Source organism: Cucumis sativus, chromosome 3, assembly GCF_000004075.3.
Source record: "Cucumis sativus cultivar 9930 chromosome 3, Cucumber_9930_V3, whole genome shotgun sequence".
In the NCBI taxonomy this organism is placed as follows: domain Eukaryota; kingdom Viridiplantae; phylum Streptophyta; class Magnoliopsida; order Cucurbitales; family Cucurbitaceae; genus Cucumis; species Cucumis sativus.
Window position 1 is genome coordinate 7,442,429 of NC_026657.2, and position 13,981 is coordinate 7,456,409.

At 33.8% G+C, this 13,981-nt stretch overlaps 2 protein-coding genes across 10 annotated transcripts; one reads left to right on the plus strand and one right to left on the minus strand.

The window, feature by feature from the left end:
• Positions 1-149: 149 nt before the first annotated feature.
• LOC101212117 (16 kDa phloem protein 2) lies at positions 150-4,291 on the minus strand. 9 transcript variants are annotated; one of them, XM_031882689.1, is made up of 6 exons: positions 1,937-4,290; positions 1,601-1,661; positions 938-1,003; positions 729-864; positions 502-640; positions 150-424 (listed from the first exon to the last, which is right to left on the minus strand). In XM_031882689.1, the coding sequence occupies exons 1-6, from the start codon at positions 2,072-2,074 to the stop codon at positions 263-265; spliced, it is 702 nt and encodes a 233-aa protein (XP_031738549.1). In that variant the 5' UTR covers positions 2,075-4,290; the 3' UTR covers positions 150-262. The 9 variants fall into 9 exon arrangements, 2 of the variants coding, with proteins under 2 accessions (XP_031738549.1, XP_031738550.1); XM_031882690.1 differs by having other exon boundaries at positions 1,601-1,693; positions 1,937-4,286; XR_004215288.1 differs by lacking the exon at positions 150-424 and having other exon boundaries at positions 501-640; positions 731-864; positions 938-1,011; positions 1,937-4,291.
• A 700-nt stretch (positions 4,292-4,991) lies between these two features.
• LOC101222848 (acyl-CoA thioesterase 2) lies at positions 4,992-13,704 on the plus strand. Its single transcript, XM_004133818.3, has 17 exons — positions 4,992-5,205; positions 5,300-5,392; positions 5,772-5,839; positions 5,917-5,989; positions 6,546-6,592; positions 6,693-6,818; positions 7,680-7,757; positions 8,345-8,432; positions 9,153-9,265; positions 11,057-11,119; positions 11,203-11,258; positions 11,899-12,003; positions 12,112-12,168; positions 12,285-12,386; positions 12,954-13,002; positions 13,079-13,147; positions 13,233-13,704. Exons 1-17 carry the CDS (start codon positions 5,190-5,192, stop codon positions 13,308-13,310), a joined length of 1,281 nt encoding a protein of 426 aa, XP_004133866.1. The 5' UTR covers positions 4,992-5,189; the 3' UTR covers positions 13,311-13,704.
• The last annotated feature ends 277 nt before the right edge of the window (positions 13,705-13,981 follow it).

Sequence of the window (13,981 nt, forward strand, 5' to 3'; positions counted from 1 at the left end):
AGTAAAAGAAATTTTTTTATAGACCTTCCACTGCATTAATAGTTTAAATTTGTAAATATTTTGTTTAAATTGTTTTATAAAATATTTCAAAAAATAACATGATTTTGCTGCCCACCTTGAACCTTGCACTTTGATACTATACCGTTAAATTAACAAAAAGATATTGGTTCTGTTAAAATGCATAGTTCAAAGCTACTTTGAATTCAACATGATCCATCAAATAACATGGAAGCAACTCATATAAAAACTGAAAATAATCAGATCATTGCTTCTTTTGTCCACTGGAAGAATTCTTGTGGTCAATGAAGCACGATAACTTCAACCAAACAATTCTCCATAAATTCAAAATTTTGCTGCAGATCGGTTGTCTTTGCAGTTTCCCATCTGCAATGGATTCTCTTGCTTCCGTTAGAGCTATTTCTTCCTGAAAAGATCAAGAAATTGCAAGAATAACTATAACTATTGTGATGGATATAAAGAAATTTTGTATATGCATCTTACTTTGGTGAAGAACTTGAATCCTATTTTTATTTCTCCTTTGTAAGTGTTGTCCTCCTCGAGCACCACGTTGTATGGGGCTGGCAAAACTTCTATGAGTCCCCTTTCATACCCCTCTGAAACTATCCCACCAAGATGGATTCTGCTATGTTTAAGTTGGAATTTGTAAGACATCATAAAGAGAATCTACAAAAGAATTGAGCAAAATATGTAAGTTTTTCAATTCATACACGGTTGCTCCAACGGATTCATTGTTCAGCAATTTGGTTTCCATGATTCTGAATTTGATATGAGTTATGTTATTCCAATCAGAGGTGGGGAGTTCAAATGAAAACTTTTCATTCCAACAAGCATGTTCATGTTTGCCTGTGTTCACAAAGCAAAATCAAAGTCCTGACCTTGAGAGCATTAGAACTTACCATGGGAGAAGAGAACTAACCTGAGGATACTTTTGTTCTACGTTCATGATTTCCACATTCTACCGTCACGTAATATGCTGGGGAACCTAAAGCACTAACTGATAATTTCAGGCTCACAAGTTTTGCATCAAACAGAAATTCAAGCATAGCGTATTGAATAAGGTGTGAAGATCGATCATTTGATCTCCACCCCCAAATTGCCGAAGTTTCGTATGATTGAGAATCTCAAATTACACGAGAAATAGAAGAGGGAGTCGAGAAATTTCTCCCCATTGGTTAAACGAGGACATGTATCCTCACTCCAACTCCAACTATTCTTAATATTTGATACTTTAAAAACCCTTTAAAATTAGATGCTCATATCGTTTTAAATATTTCAATTTTTACTTTTAGAAATTATCGAGATTGAACATTTTAATTATATATTTTCTCTTATTAAAAAATCTTGTATGATTTCCAAATGTAGAAATTCTATTTGATCGAGAATATTTTTCAATTTTTAAAGAAAAACCAAAGGAAGAATTTTCGTCACTGAGTCTTGCGAAACTTAATGAAAAAATTTGTAAAAATGGGAATTGAAATAGGGTGGGGAGTTCCTAATGGACATCTCTAATTACTCCTCAACATGGGCTAAGATTAAAAGAAATTGCGAGTGAAAGGCAGAGGGTAAGCGAAGAGAGTACCAAGTCGATTGGTGTGTCTGATGTCTTTGGCATTGACAAGAAGCACTTCAAGAATTCCGCCCTTCATGAATTATGTATTGGTTAGCCTTGAACCTTCAAGCAGAAGGCCAAAGATGTTTTCAACATACGATTTTATAAGTTATTGTGATACTCCTCTACATCCTCTACCATTTTTTCATCCGCCATAAATAGGACAGGTTATGTTATGGCATGGTGATGTTTCAAGCTAATAAAAACTACTTAGATCATCAATTCCATTGAAATTAAAGATAAACTCACAACATTGAATGGAATTCAATGATCATTTAAAGTTACTAAATCAGCTGTATCAGTTACCTGACAAATTTCCTTGCATCCATCAGTTTTCCAATCGGATACAATAACAGCATTGACATGGAAGAAGAGGTTGCAGTGACCCACCGGGCGACTGTTTACCAACCAAAAACAGAGATCTTTGCAAAATTGCAAGACCATGTATACATCTGTCCAGTGCTAGAAGGTCCAGGAAGTAGGTGACCAGATGATAATGGTCCTAAGGTAGCAAAATTCCTTTTCATGTAAGTTCTGTTACGAACCATCTTCTTGTCGATGGAATTTTCTGTAATCTAAACATCTTCCTCAATCCCGTTTCATCTATCAACTTCCTTACTCCATCTGCATCTTCCCATCTTCCATCTGTTAACCTCAGCACAAAAGTTTAGTAGCATTGCATATTGTTTGGTTTTCAATCAGTGAGCTGTTTACAAAAGAATCTGCAATTTCAGGGCCTATGAGTTAATTTGAAACCCGAAAAAAGAGCACCCCAGATTCTTTATCGGGCTCTACTAGCATTTCTTCACAAATTCAACAGCTTCTCTAATTTTTCCTTGTCGAACAAGCAAGTCTACGATACAAGCATAATGTGCCATTGTCGGAGTAATTCCATACTCATCATTCATTGAACGAAACCACATCCGAACTTCCTTTTCCAATCCACACTGAGCACAAGCAGATAAAAGAGAGGCAAAGACCACTCCATTAGGCTTCAAACCATAACTTAACATGTCTGAAAATGTATTGAGTGCCTTGTTCCCGCAGCCATTCAATCCGTACCCTTTAATCAGTGCATTCCAACAAATTACATCCTTCCTCGAAATCTCGTCAAAAACATGTTCTCCTAGCTTTATTCTTCCAAGTTTGCAATAAAATCCAACCAAAGCTGACATCAAGTGTGTATTAGACGTGTACCCACATTTTATTGTATGAGCTTGTATAGTTTCTCCCAGCTCCTTAGCACCCAATGAAGAACAAGCATCCATTAAACTAACAAAAGTTCTCTCATTAGGCTTTTCATTAGTTGATTGCATCATTTTAAATGTCTGGATCGCATTAAGTGGATCTTCACCATGAGAGTAAGCTGAGATCATCGCACTCCAGGCAATGATATCTTTGTCAACAAGCCCGTCAAATACAAGCTTGGCCAACCTTAAATCACCAAATTTAGCATACATTTGGAGAAGTTCAGTTCCAACTAAAATAAAACAGAGAAAACCACCTTTCAAGGCATAGCAATGAACAGCCAAGCCAAGTAAAAGTTCATCAAGTAGTAATACTGCAGATATCATATCCAGCATCATTGTTTCGCTTAGCTCAAACCCGAAAGATCGCATCCTTGAGAAAATTTTGAACACTTTACTAGGACAATTGTTTTGGATACATGCATGAGTTATAATTTTCCATGATACTGCGTCCTTTTTCCTCATCAACTTCAAAACTCTAATTGACGCCTCAAACTTTCTACATTTTGAATACATATCCATGAGTGAATTCTGAAGATCAACCATAGAATAAAAATCCCTTCTCATTGAAAACGCATGCAACTCTTTACCTAAAGATAGCACACCAAAATCAGCACAAGCAGGTAGAATGCTCACAATGGTTACTTGGTTTGGTTGAACTCCTTGATCTTGCATCTCTCTTAAAAGATCAAATGCTTCATTATACTGACCATTTTTCACGCAAACTGAGATTATGGCACTCCACAAAACAACATCCTTAGAAGGAATCTGATTAAACAACTTCCAGACAGTCTCAATATCACGAATTGAATAAAATCCTAGAAGGGCTGTTGAAACTGCCACTTCTGACTCAAAACCCATTTTGATCACTACTCCATGCATCACCTCGATCATTGAATCCCAGCTCAATGCATCAATAGCTCTTATTACACTCAGCATTGTCACATAATTTGGCCTGTGCCCATTTGAGAACATCATCTTGAAAAAGCCAAAAGCAGATTCTGGCTGACCCGTTCTTACCAAATTAGTGATTTTAGACGTCCAAGATATCACATCCTCTCGTTGAGCATAAAATTCAACTGGGTCTTCGAAGTACACTCGTTTTTTGGTTGAAGTAGCATCCACCATTGATCTTATCGTATAATCCTTTCTTTTGGAACTTACGACAAACAGGTTGCGTGCACATCTTGAAAAACACAACATATATATCAGGACGGAAGAAGGATAAATACGAAAACTTTAATCTGCCGATATTAATTTGAGGGTTCTTCCTGAAAGGAAAACCGGCGATATCTTAGAGTGTGAGAAGAGGACACTCGTATCGTACAATTTCTACAGCTTCTCCAAATTTTACAATTATGTGTTATAATGTAACACAATATATACTTATTATAAGTGTAAATAAGTGATTTTTGCCGCAACATAACATAATATACATATATAACTTACATTTTGCTATAACTATAAGGAGTAATTTACATCAATCTAACCTAAACAAAAAAACCAAAATATATAAATTCCACATATAACATTGCCATTTATATCTTCTTTGCGATTAATCTCGAGCCATCTCATTGCAATTAAGGCTCGTGATTGAATATCTAGAGACCGAACTCTTTTATTGCAGGGCAATATATGTCGAGATTGAATAAAATAAAGACAAAATTATTTTATCCCAGGCCATCTCGGTGTCACTAACAACTAAGATACAATAACTAAAGAAAGAATTGTTTCGTCCTAAAACATCTCGAGACATAGTATTTCAAAATTGTGTATCAAAATTTACACAATCGTGTATCGCATGCGTGTTGTCGATTTATAGCGTGGGTAATTGTAATATTTTACATTATGAGCTGGTAGACTTTTTTTATGTTCAAAATTATTTATATAGTGTAAATTTAGATATTCTAATTAGAAAAATAATTTTTATACAAGTTATCTAAATGAATCCAAATATAATACATTTGGTAAAGGTTTCAACAACTCTACGTATGAACATGATCTCATAATCAAAAAGTTCATATGAATCACGTTTATGTTATTGTGAATTTGAATGGTCCACCTTCCAATACTAAAACCTAAAAAAACAAAAACAACTACAACAATGATAATATATATAGTTGATTCGAACCGTCCACAAGGATGAGAATGTTTATCAAATTTGAAATGAATAAAATCATGAAGCCGTAGCGGCAGCAATTCACGTAATTCCGTTGCTTATCTCGATCCATTACTTCCACTTCTAATTGATTCCTCTTCAATTATCATCAATTCAACATTGAATCGAAGATAACGCTTCTGATTCGATCGTTATGGACCTCGAATCAGGTTCCTCGAATCTTCTTCTTTTTCATTTCACCTCAGATTTGTTCTGTAACTGAAATTTTGATGTTCTTATTATTATTATTTTTTTTTTTTGCAGTGATTGAGTTTCTTGGATGTGTTCCGCTGCTACAGAGGCTGCCTAGCTCGTCTTTAAGGGCAATTGCTGAAGTGATTGTTGTTAAGCGCTACGGTAACTTCTGTTTTCCACAATTTGTTCACGACTTTTGGTCCATTATAATATGTGATTTGATGATGGAATCAATTAATTCTTCTGCTCTTACACTTGACCCTGTGAGTATGTAGTGAATGATGTGTGATTTAGTGTTGTAGTGTTTGTTTTTCCTTTTCTATCTGATGAGAATTGTTGGAATCGATTGAGCTGACAGCAGTGTTGATAGTATATTTAATGTTAAAATTATTGTTTAACTGAAAACTTGAAGGGTGTTTTTTGAGCTTATAGCGATTACATTGGACAAGAATTGGTGCCGAGGCTATTGTGACTTAAGATTTAGTAGCTAAAGTAATAGTTGTTAACATGACAATTTTAATTTGACTTTTTTTTTTTCCAGAGAGCGGAGACTACGTTCTTCGTGAGGGTGAAACAGGAGCTGGAATCTATTTCATATGGGAGGGAGAGGTAATCTTCTTTGGAATTTTGCGGTTGTTCGAAGTTTAGTTGGTCTTGAGAAAGCTTCTCACTCTTATGGTTTACAGGCTGAAGTACATGGCGTTGATGAAGATGGGGAAAATCGTCCGGAGTTTCAGTTAAAGCGTTATGACTATTTTGGTATTATAAATATTTTCTCAGCAATTTAATGTCACGTATTATTGTCAGATCAACTTCTGTAGACGTTTCTTTTTTCAATTTTAACTTATCTGATTTTCTACCCCTTTCCGAATAGAGATCATTTGACTAATGTATGTACTACCCTAAGAGAAATATAGTGATATTCCAACTTTCTCAAATGGAATCTATTCCAAACATGTATCCCATGTTTCCTTACTGTACAGGGTAAATCTGAAATTTCTATTTTTAGATACTTTTTCGGACTTGTTCCATTATATGTCATAGTTTGTAACCTTTTCCTTTTGGTTCTTCCACTAGATTGTTCTCTTGTGTCTATTCTTCAACATATACTGTTTCGTCTTTATAATGAGTGAGTGATGGATTTCGTTTGTGTACCCATCTTTATATGCTCTATGTCATGTGTTGAATTTGATATACAGTCGTTATATTGCCATCTTGAGGCTTATGCTGACAAAAAACAACTTGTGGAGTATGTCTGCTACATGAAAATCTGGTGAATTCTGGAAACTAAGAATGAAATCAACTGGTTTTGCAGGAACCGTAACATCTGTACAGGACGCTGATATAGTTGCTCTGTCTAAGGTAGGTTAGGGCTTCCGTCCTCTCTTTTAGAAGCAAAATGCCTTTTCCTTGAGGTTATGCTATCTTCATGGTTTACTTAACCTGCTTCTAATTGTTGCAGCTCACATGCTTGATTCTACCTCGAGAACATTATTCATTGTTAAATCCAATGTCGATCTGGAATGCCGACAGAACTCGTGATACATGTGCACTTGTTGAGAAAATATTGCACCTAGAGCCTCTGGAAGTATGTTTTTCTTGAATACGGTTTCAGTTTTGCAACTAGTGCTCACATTTCCGGCTGCCATGTATTTAATGATCTCTCTCCTTCATTTCTCTCTCTATGACGATCATTTTCCCCCTAAAGAAAGGAAATCATTTCTCCAGTACTTGTCCTAGGAATAAAGATTAAAGAATTAAGAAATTTGCAAAACTCTTCAATTTCTCTAGTTTGTTTAGGTTATACTTAGAGGATCAGAGATATCTCAAATTCTTTTATCTATGGTTTAATAATTTTTTTCCAATTATATACTTGACAGGTTGTTTTTTAATATAATGAGTTTTGATGTATTTCTCTGTTTTTAATTATATATTTCAACGGCCAATAATTCTCTATAGGAAGTTAGGAACTACTACTTTATCTGATTTAAATTTTCACTCATACAAATTTTTGTTCAGTTTTGTTGAAAATAAAGTTTATTTCTCAAAACTTTAAATAATAGCTAATTAAAGCACTGCATATTATTTCAATCTCACTAGTTAGAAACATTTTGAATGTTAGATCGAAGGTAGTCTTATTTTTAAACATCAACCATCTCTTTAGGAATATTACATTATTACATAAACGTAAATACTTTCCAAGAACATCAATACGTCTCATCCTAAGTAAACTGAAAATGAGAAAATTGTCCTTGTTCCTGTTGAAACTTAGAATTACACTGAATGAAGGGAAAATTGTGAGGAATTTTCTGATTGACTTGTGCCCACTGAATCATAGAATTATAATGAAGTTGATTCTATTTTTCATTCATGACATTGTTTTCTTTGCCTATGAAATGCTGCTAAAATTGCTGTTTCTGTTTCTTTCATTTTTTTGGATTCTCTGGAGGCAAATTTATTCCAAGGGATTACTTTACCCGAGGCTCCAAAATTTGGAAAAGTTTTTGGTGGGCAGCTAGTTGGCCAGGTACTATTATTATTATCATCATGATTATTTCTTTTCTGGTTCTGTTCACTATCATTTGTTTCTCCTCTTTCAAAATTGTGGTAGGTATCGTAAAAGAAATATCTATATATTTTCTGGGTACTGTTTTATAGAATTCAAAATATACGGTGCTCTGCTGGATAGTTTGGAATCAAGTAATCTTAAGTACACTTCAAAAAATTTCTTTCTGACGTCAACATGGTGTTTTATCACATACCCTTGTTGTTGTTCTTTGCTTGTCTTTGTGTTTGCCAATCATAACATATTTTTGAAGTACAAAATGTTTGAGTGAAATATCCATTTTTTCCATCTCTACTAATTTAGCAGTCTAATGCATGTCTCAATATCTGGTGCTTGTCTTCTGTTTTTTTTCCTTGAGTACCCATGGGGTACAAAAATTTGAACCCCGAACCTCAAGTAAAAGAGTATACATCAGCAGTCACTATTCTGATTTTGCTATCACATTAATTAAACTACTTGATAAATATAGGCTTTGAACATATTAGTACAATATTATTAATTCTTCTTGATACACAGAAGAGTTCACTACTAATTCCTGCATATTACAGGCACTGGCAGCAGCGTCAAAAACTCTTGATTGTCTCAAGTTTGTCCATAGCTTGCATACATATTTTCTTCTTGTCGGAGACTTTGATAGTAAGTACAATTATTTGTGTTGGATCTTAATGCTTTTACTGCTCCGATAACATACTCCCAACTTCAATATCTAAGCCTATGTTAGTCTCTGTGTGGCTTGCACATACACTTGTTTCCTGTCTTCATCATTATTGTTTCAATGATAGTTCACTTTCAATTAAATTAAAATGCACGGTGATGACAATTAGCTAGAGAATGCTTTTTCCATATAAAATTGTAGCATGGAGAACTTTCAAAATAAAGTTTTTTTTTTTCTCCCTTCAAGGACATCCGATAAAATTGGAACGATACAAAATAAAGTGTTTTTTGATCCAAGGATATGTTTCTTTGTCACTTTTAATGATTTGTCAAAGCTGTGCAAGATAGTTTCCTTTTACCTTGTGGTTTTTTAACATTAACTTGAAGTCTTGATTTTATATGCTTCTATGATAGATTGAAGTTTTTGTGAAGCATATTCCGATAGTTTGACACCTTCTGCAGCCTAAACCCTAATTGCAACTGTGTGCCACCATAAGATGTTTGCGCCGATGCATTGTCCACATTTGGAGAGCTGGGCTTTGTTATGATAAAATTAACTATAGGGAAATTTCGGTAGGACCGTATCTATGTGACATACTTCAGATGATGTGAGAAAAATAGAACAATCTTAAATTAGACCAACTGTAATTCTATCCTTGAAGTTGAAAAAGGACGCTAATCAGTCACTTTTTGTTTTTGTAGTGCCAATTATATATCAAGTTCATCGTCTGCGTGATGGAAACAGTTTTGCTTCCCGGAGAGTGGATGCAATACAGAAAGGAAATATCATTTTTACAATGCTTGCTTCATTTCAGGTAATTACCAATCTGCGCATATTTAGATGATCTTTTAATGGAAAATATCAATTTCAATCATATCAAACTCTAAGTCTGTTCCTAAATCTTATTATTTGATTCTCTAACAGACTTTCATTTGAAAAATCATCGATTGAAGTCTTCTCTTGTATCTGTTATAAACAAAGCTGTTTATTGAATATAAAGTTAGTTAAACTTTAAAGAAAATAACATTGGGATTTTTAATTAATCTTGATCGTTTTTTAAAGATTTGTTAAAGCATCAATCTTGGTATTATTTGGGATTATTTTTTTTAAGACTTTGCTCTCGCTTTTTTTCCTTTTTTTTTTTTTTTTCTTTTGGTGAAATTAGCGAGTTTTGAGGATTTTTTTTATTTTATTACTGTCAAAATTAGTGAGCAAATTTAGAGAAAATTTAATCTAAGGGTAAACGTAGTAATAAATGTTTAAGTTTTAGGTGAGAATTGATAGCTGAGTTCAATGTTTTTCACTTGCTAAATTCCTTCCCTTACTGCACTGTTGATTTGGGTTGTTGAATTTTATCTTGTTGTGGTGAGATATACTGTTTTAACTTGACCAAATTATCATTATGTACAGATTATGCTTAAACCCCAACTGATATAATATGAATATACCACAATTGATACGAGAAATATGAACCATTTGCGCTTAACTTTCTTCCAATATATTTTCAACATCTTTTTTTTTAGTACAAATTGGGGTTGGTTGGTTTGAACCCGGGAGTTCTTAGTCCTCAAGCACCTACATGTGCTAATTGGGCTAAACTTTTGTTGATAATATATGTTCCACATTTATTATATAATATTAGCAAGCAGAAAGAAAGTTTTAAAGTTGTGAGATAGACTAGAGATAGACTTTCAACTTGGTAGAAATGATTATGTCCTATAAACTAAATATGGATGTTCTATTAGTAGATAATGACCTTTGTTACACCAAGGTTTAGAGGACTTTTTACATGAGCAGAGTCTCTCTCTAATGGACTTAGTTGTTTTTGTTGGTTCCGTTAGTTTAATTGCAACCCTGACTATGGTTATGAATGCAGTAGGCCAGTAGCAGTATACTGTAAAATTATGGCTTATGAATATGGAAGAAAACTTTGGTATATATTTATTATTGTTCTTTAACACTATCGAGGGTTTTATTTTGAGACATCAATTTAGGTCTGAGGTGCTATAAGATATGTAAAAAGAAACAAAAACTACACGCCCTAGAAATCCATACAAAAGATGCAGCACCTAAATGAGTTTAAGAAGACAGATAGCACCGATTAGCTCATTGTTTGATAAAATTCGTTCGAGAGAAGTAGTGTAGCAAGAGGACTGAAGTCTAAAAATAAAATTTCCTGATAATTAAATTATCTTTATGCCATAGGCCTGCAAGATGAAGAATGTAATATAGAATTATTGGAACATCTTCCAAGCTAGGAAATTTTCCAAACACCTTCGAGATTTGCAATCACGACTTTTAATGAAAGCCCAGGACTATAAGAAAATAAATAACAGAGAAGTCAATATGATCAATTTTGAATAACAGTTAAATTCTTTGCGAGGAACTCCAAATGAAGCTCCATAACATTCATTAGAAACTTAGCTCATTATACTTTCTAACAAATATGACATCCAACATACCTAAGAATAATTTTGTTTAAATTTTGAATTGATAGATCTCAGGAAATTATGTAATTTGAAAAGAAATTTCTTCCCTGTTTCAACACTTCTATAGTTTTGACTGCAATATGTTGGTTGTTAAAATTATAATTGCTTATTCACAGAAAGAAGAAGAAGGATTTGACCACCAGATAGCAAAAATGCCGCCTGTGCCATCTCCAGATACGGTGACTAAAATTTTGCAACCTATATGTACGACAATTTCCACCAGAGAATTGCCATTTTCATATTAATCTTGATTATACTACAGCTTCTATCAATGGAAGACTTGCGTGAGAGGCGCCTTACAGATCCATCTCTTCCTAGGTAAGATTTATCTGTTGTCCACTTCAGACTTTCTTTTGTATGGGCTCTCCAATCATGTAAGTTAGTCGGTATGTTCTCACTTGTTCTTCCTTCAAAGAATTAGCTTTTCCGTTGGTTTTGTTCTTTTTTATGGGAGGTTTATGTGGTCCAATATCAGAAACTTTTGTTCTGATACTTGATAATATAGGTCATGCAGTACCCCGGGTATGAAAATATTAAGCCACTTATTTTGGTGGAATCACGTCTAGTTGGTTTTATTTTGATCAGAGCGTAAGTTAAAGTTAAGGCCATTTGATGTAGGGCAAAATCATTTGGAATCAGCACATAGAATCAGCTACGGCATTCCTTTGGAAGTTTCATTTTGTATAAAATTCGTAACTTAAAAGAATCAATTGCAGGAGTTTAGAATTTTCTTCTGGTATGCTGATTACAAATTGGATGTGGAGCCTTACTATGTGATAGACTCGTATTAAATGTTGATCATGAAAAAATGACTTAGGATGCATTTACAAGTTGGATATGCGGGCTTACCGCGTACTTAGTCATAGACTCGTTAAATGTCAAACTGCCGATAATGTAAATCTGGATAAGTACCTGAAACTATGACGCTGATAATGTCATTCACCATTGGTTCTATCAGGACATACCGTAACAAGGTAGCTTCAAGGACGTTTATTCCTTGGCCGATTGAGATACGATTCTGTGAGCCTAACAATTCAACAAACCAGACCAAGTCTCCTCCTAGGTACTCTTGTTGCAATTCTCATTTCAGTTAATGGTTTGGCTATAGCACCTTTTCATATGTCGATGGTACAATGCATTATATAAAAACAACCGAAACTGTTTTTTGCAGTTTGAAGTATTGGTTTAGAGCAAGAGGAAAACTATCAGATGATCAAGCCTTGCATAGGTAAGCAGCTTACTTGAGTTTAATAAGTTAAAATTGACAAGAGAAACAATTTCGTAAAACCCTTTCTCATGTATACATAGAAATTGATGCTGTATGAAATGATTTGTCATGTGCAGGTGTGTGGTAGCATACGCGTCTGATTTGATATTTCTTTCAGTAAGCTTGAATCCCCATCGTAGGAAGGGTTTGAGGACAACTTCCGTAAGCTTGGATCACTCGTAAGTATTTCACTGATATATTTAACAGTTTTCTTGCTTTCAATTGTTTGGCATTTCATTCTCTTTTGCAAATAAATAATAGCCAAACAAAAAATGAAAGAATATAATGACATTTCCCATTGCAGAGGTCAATAAAATAATGTCTTAATTGGCTTTTGGAACTAGTTTTAGAAAGGGATAGTTGCAAATATAGCAATTAGATTAAAAAATAATTAAACATATTAGCAACATTTTTAAAAAAATTGCAAATGTAGTAAAATAACGATAGAAGTAGACTATGTTACAAATATTAGTCTATAGACCATATGAGTCTATTAGCAATTAAGTCTATCATGGGTAGATTTGGTTATATTTACAATTTTTTAAAATGTTGTTATATACTTATTTATTATTCCTAAAATTTCCCCCATCTTTGGTAATTACTAGAGCGGATCATGACTCATGAATATATGTAACACAAAATGTAAATCAGAGGCACCATTTAAAAAGACTATCCGTGCATCGTTTTATCGTTTCCACAAATGTAGATTGGAACTTATGACCTCCTTTGTATTCATCTCTGTCCAGGATGTGGTTCCATCGACCTTTAAGAGCTGACGATTGGCTGTTATTTGTAGTAAGTATAATGAATGATAGTATTTCATTGAGTTTTGTTTGTACTTTTAAAAATATGCTAAAAGAAGTATGAACAGATTGAAGCGCCTACTGCCTACAACGCTCGCGGTTTTGTTGCGGGTGAGATGTTCAACCAAAAGGGCGAGGTAAACGAGACTAACTACCATATGTTCCTCTTAGCTCTCTCTCTCACTATTATGTCATGAACTGAATTGTGTGAATAATGAGCAGCTTCTCGTGTCGTTGACTCAAGAAGGCCTAATTCGAAAGGCACGAACACCAGAATTCGTTCCAGCCTCGAAGCTATGAAAAATCTCTATCTAATGTGATAGCTTTCAGCTTAGAGCCCTAAACTATAGTACCAATTTTGAAGTCCCAACATGGCAGCGGATAAAAGGTGTTCGTAAAACCAACTTGTGATTCTAATGATTCAGAAATGTTGCATCGCATGCATATCAAAGTTTATAGTATTTCGTGCTTTCATGTCCTCTCGGTTGCAAAGATAACAATTATGCGTAAAAGTACTATAGATATATATATATTTATAGTACAATAAAAGAGTTTGCATATTTAATAAAATGAGTTTGCATATTTAATAAAATTTAGATCAAACTTTCATCTCTAAGTCTATCTATGGTTGTAATTTTAAAAAAATACTATATACTTAATTATTAGTTAGTGGTACTTATTAAGATTATTCTTATTCTATTCTTCAAATGTTTTTCTTATTATTATTAAGTTGAATGAATTTTTTGTGTTGGGTTTGTTATGAAATTATGGATTTAGATTTAAAACCGAACCGTTGTTCATTATGATATTTGATCGTGACGCTAAAAGTTAAAAATCTTGAACCTCATGTTAAACTAAAAAATATTTTAACTTTCAACTAGACTGTTTAAGACACGCTTTACTTTCTAGAAGATCGAAAATCGACACTCAAAGCAAGAACATGTTTGAAGTAAATTTAAAAGCATTAAAAT

Coding starts and splice junctions, on each gene's coding strand:
- LOC101222848 (XM_004133818.3), top strand. Junction 9,266..11,056: donor CAATGCTTGCTTCATTTCAG/GTAATTACCAAT, acceptor GCTTATTCACAG/AAAGAAGAAGAAGGATTTGA. Junction 11,259..11,898: donor ACAGATCCATCTCTTCCTAG/GTAAGATTTATC, acceptor TGGTTCTATCAG/GACATACCGTAACAAGGTAG.
- LOC101212117 (XM_031882689.1), bottom strand. CDS start 2,074: ATGGTCTTGCAATTTTGCAAAGATCTCTGTTTTTGGTTGGTAAACAGT. Junction 865..937: donor TAGAACAAAAGTATCCTCAG/GTTAGTTCTCTT, acceptor TTGTGAACACAG/GCAAACATGAACATGCTTGT. Junction 425..501: donor GATTCAAGTTCTTCACCAAA/GTAAGATGCATA, acceptor TGATCTTTTCAG/GAAGAAATAGCTCTAACGGA.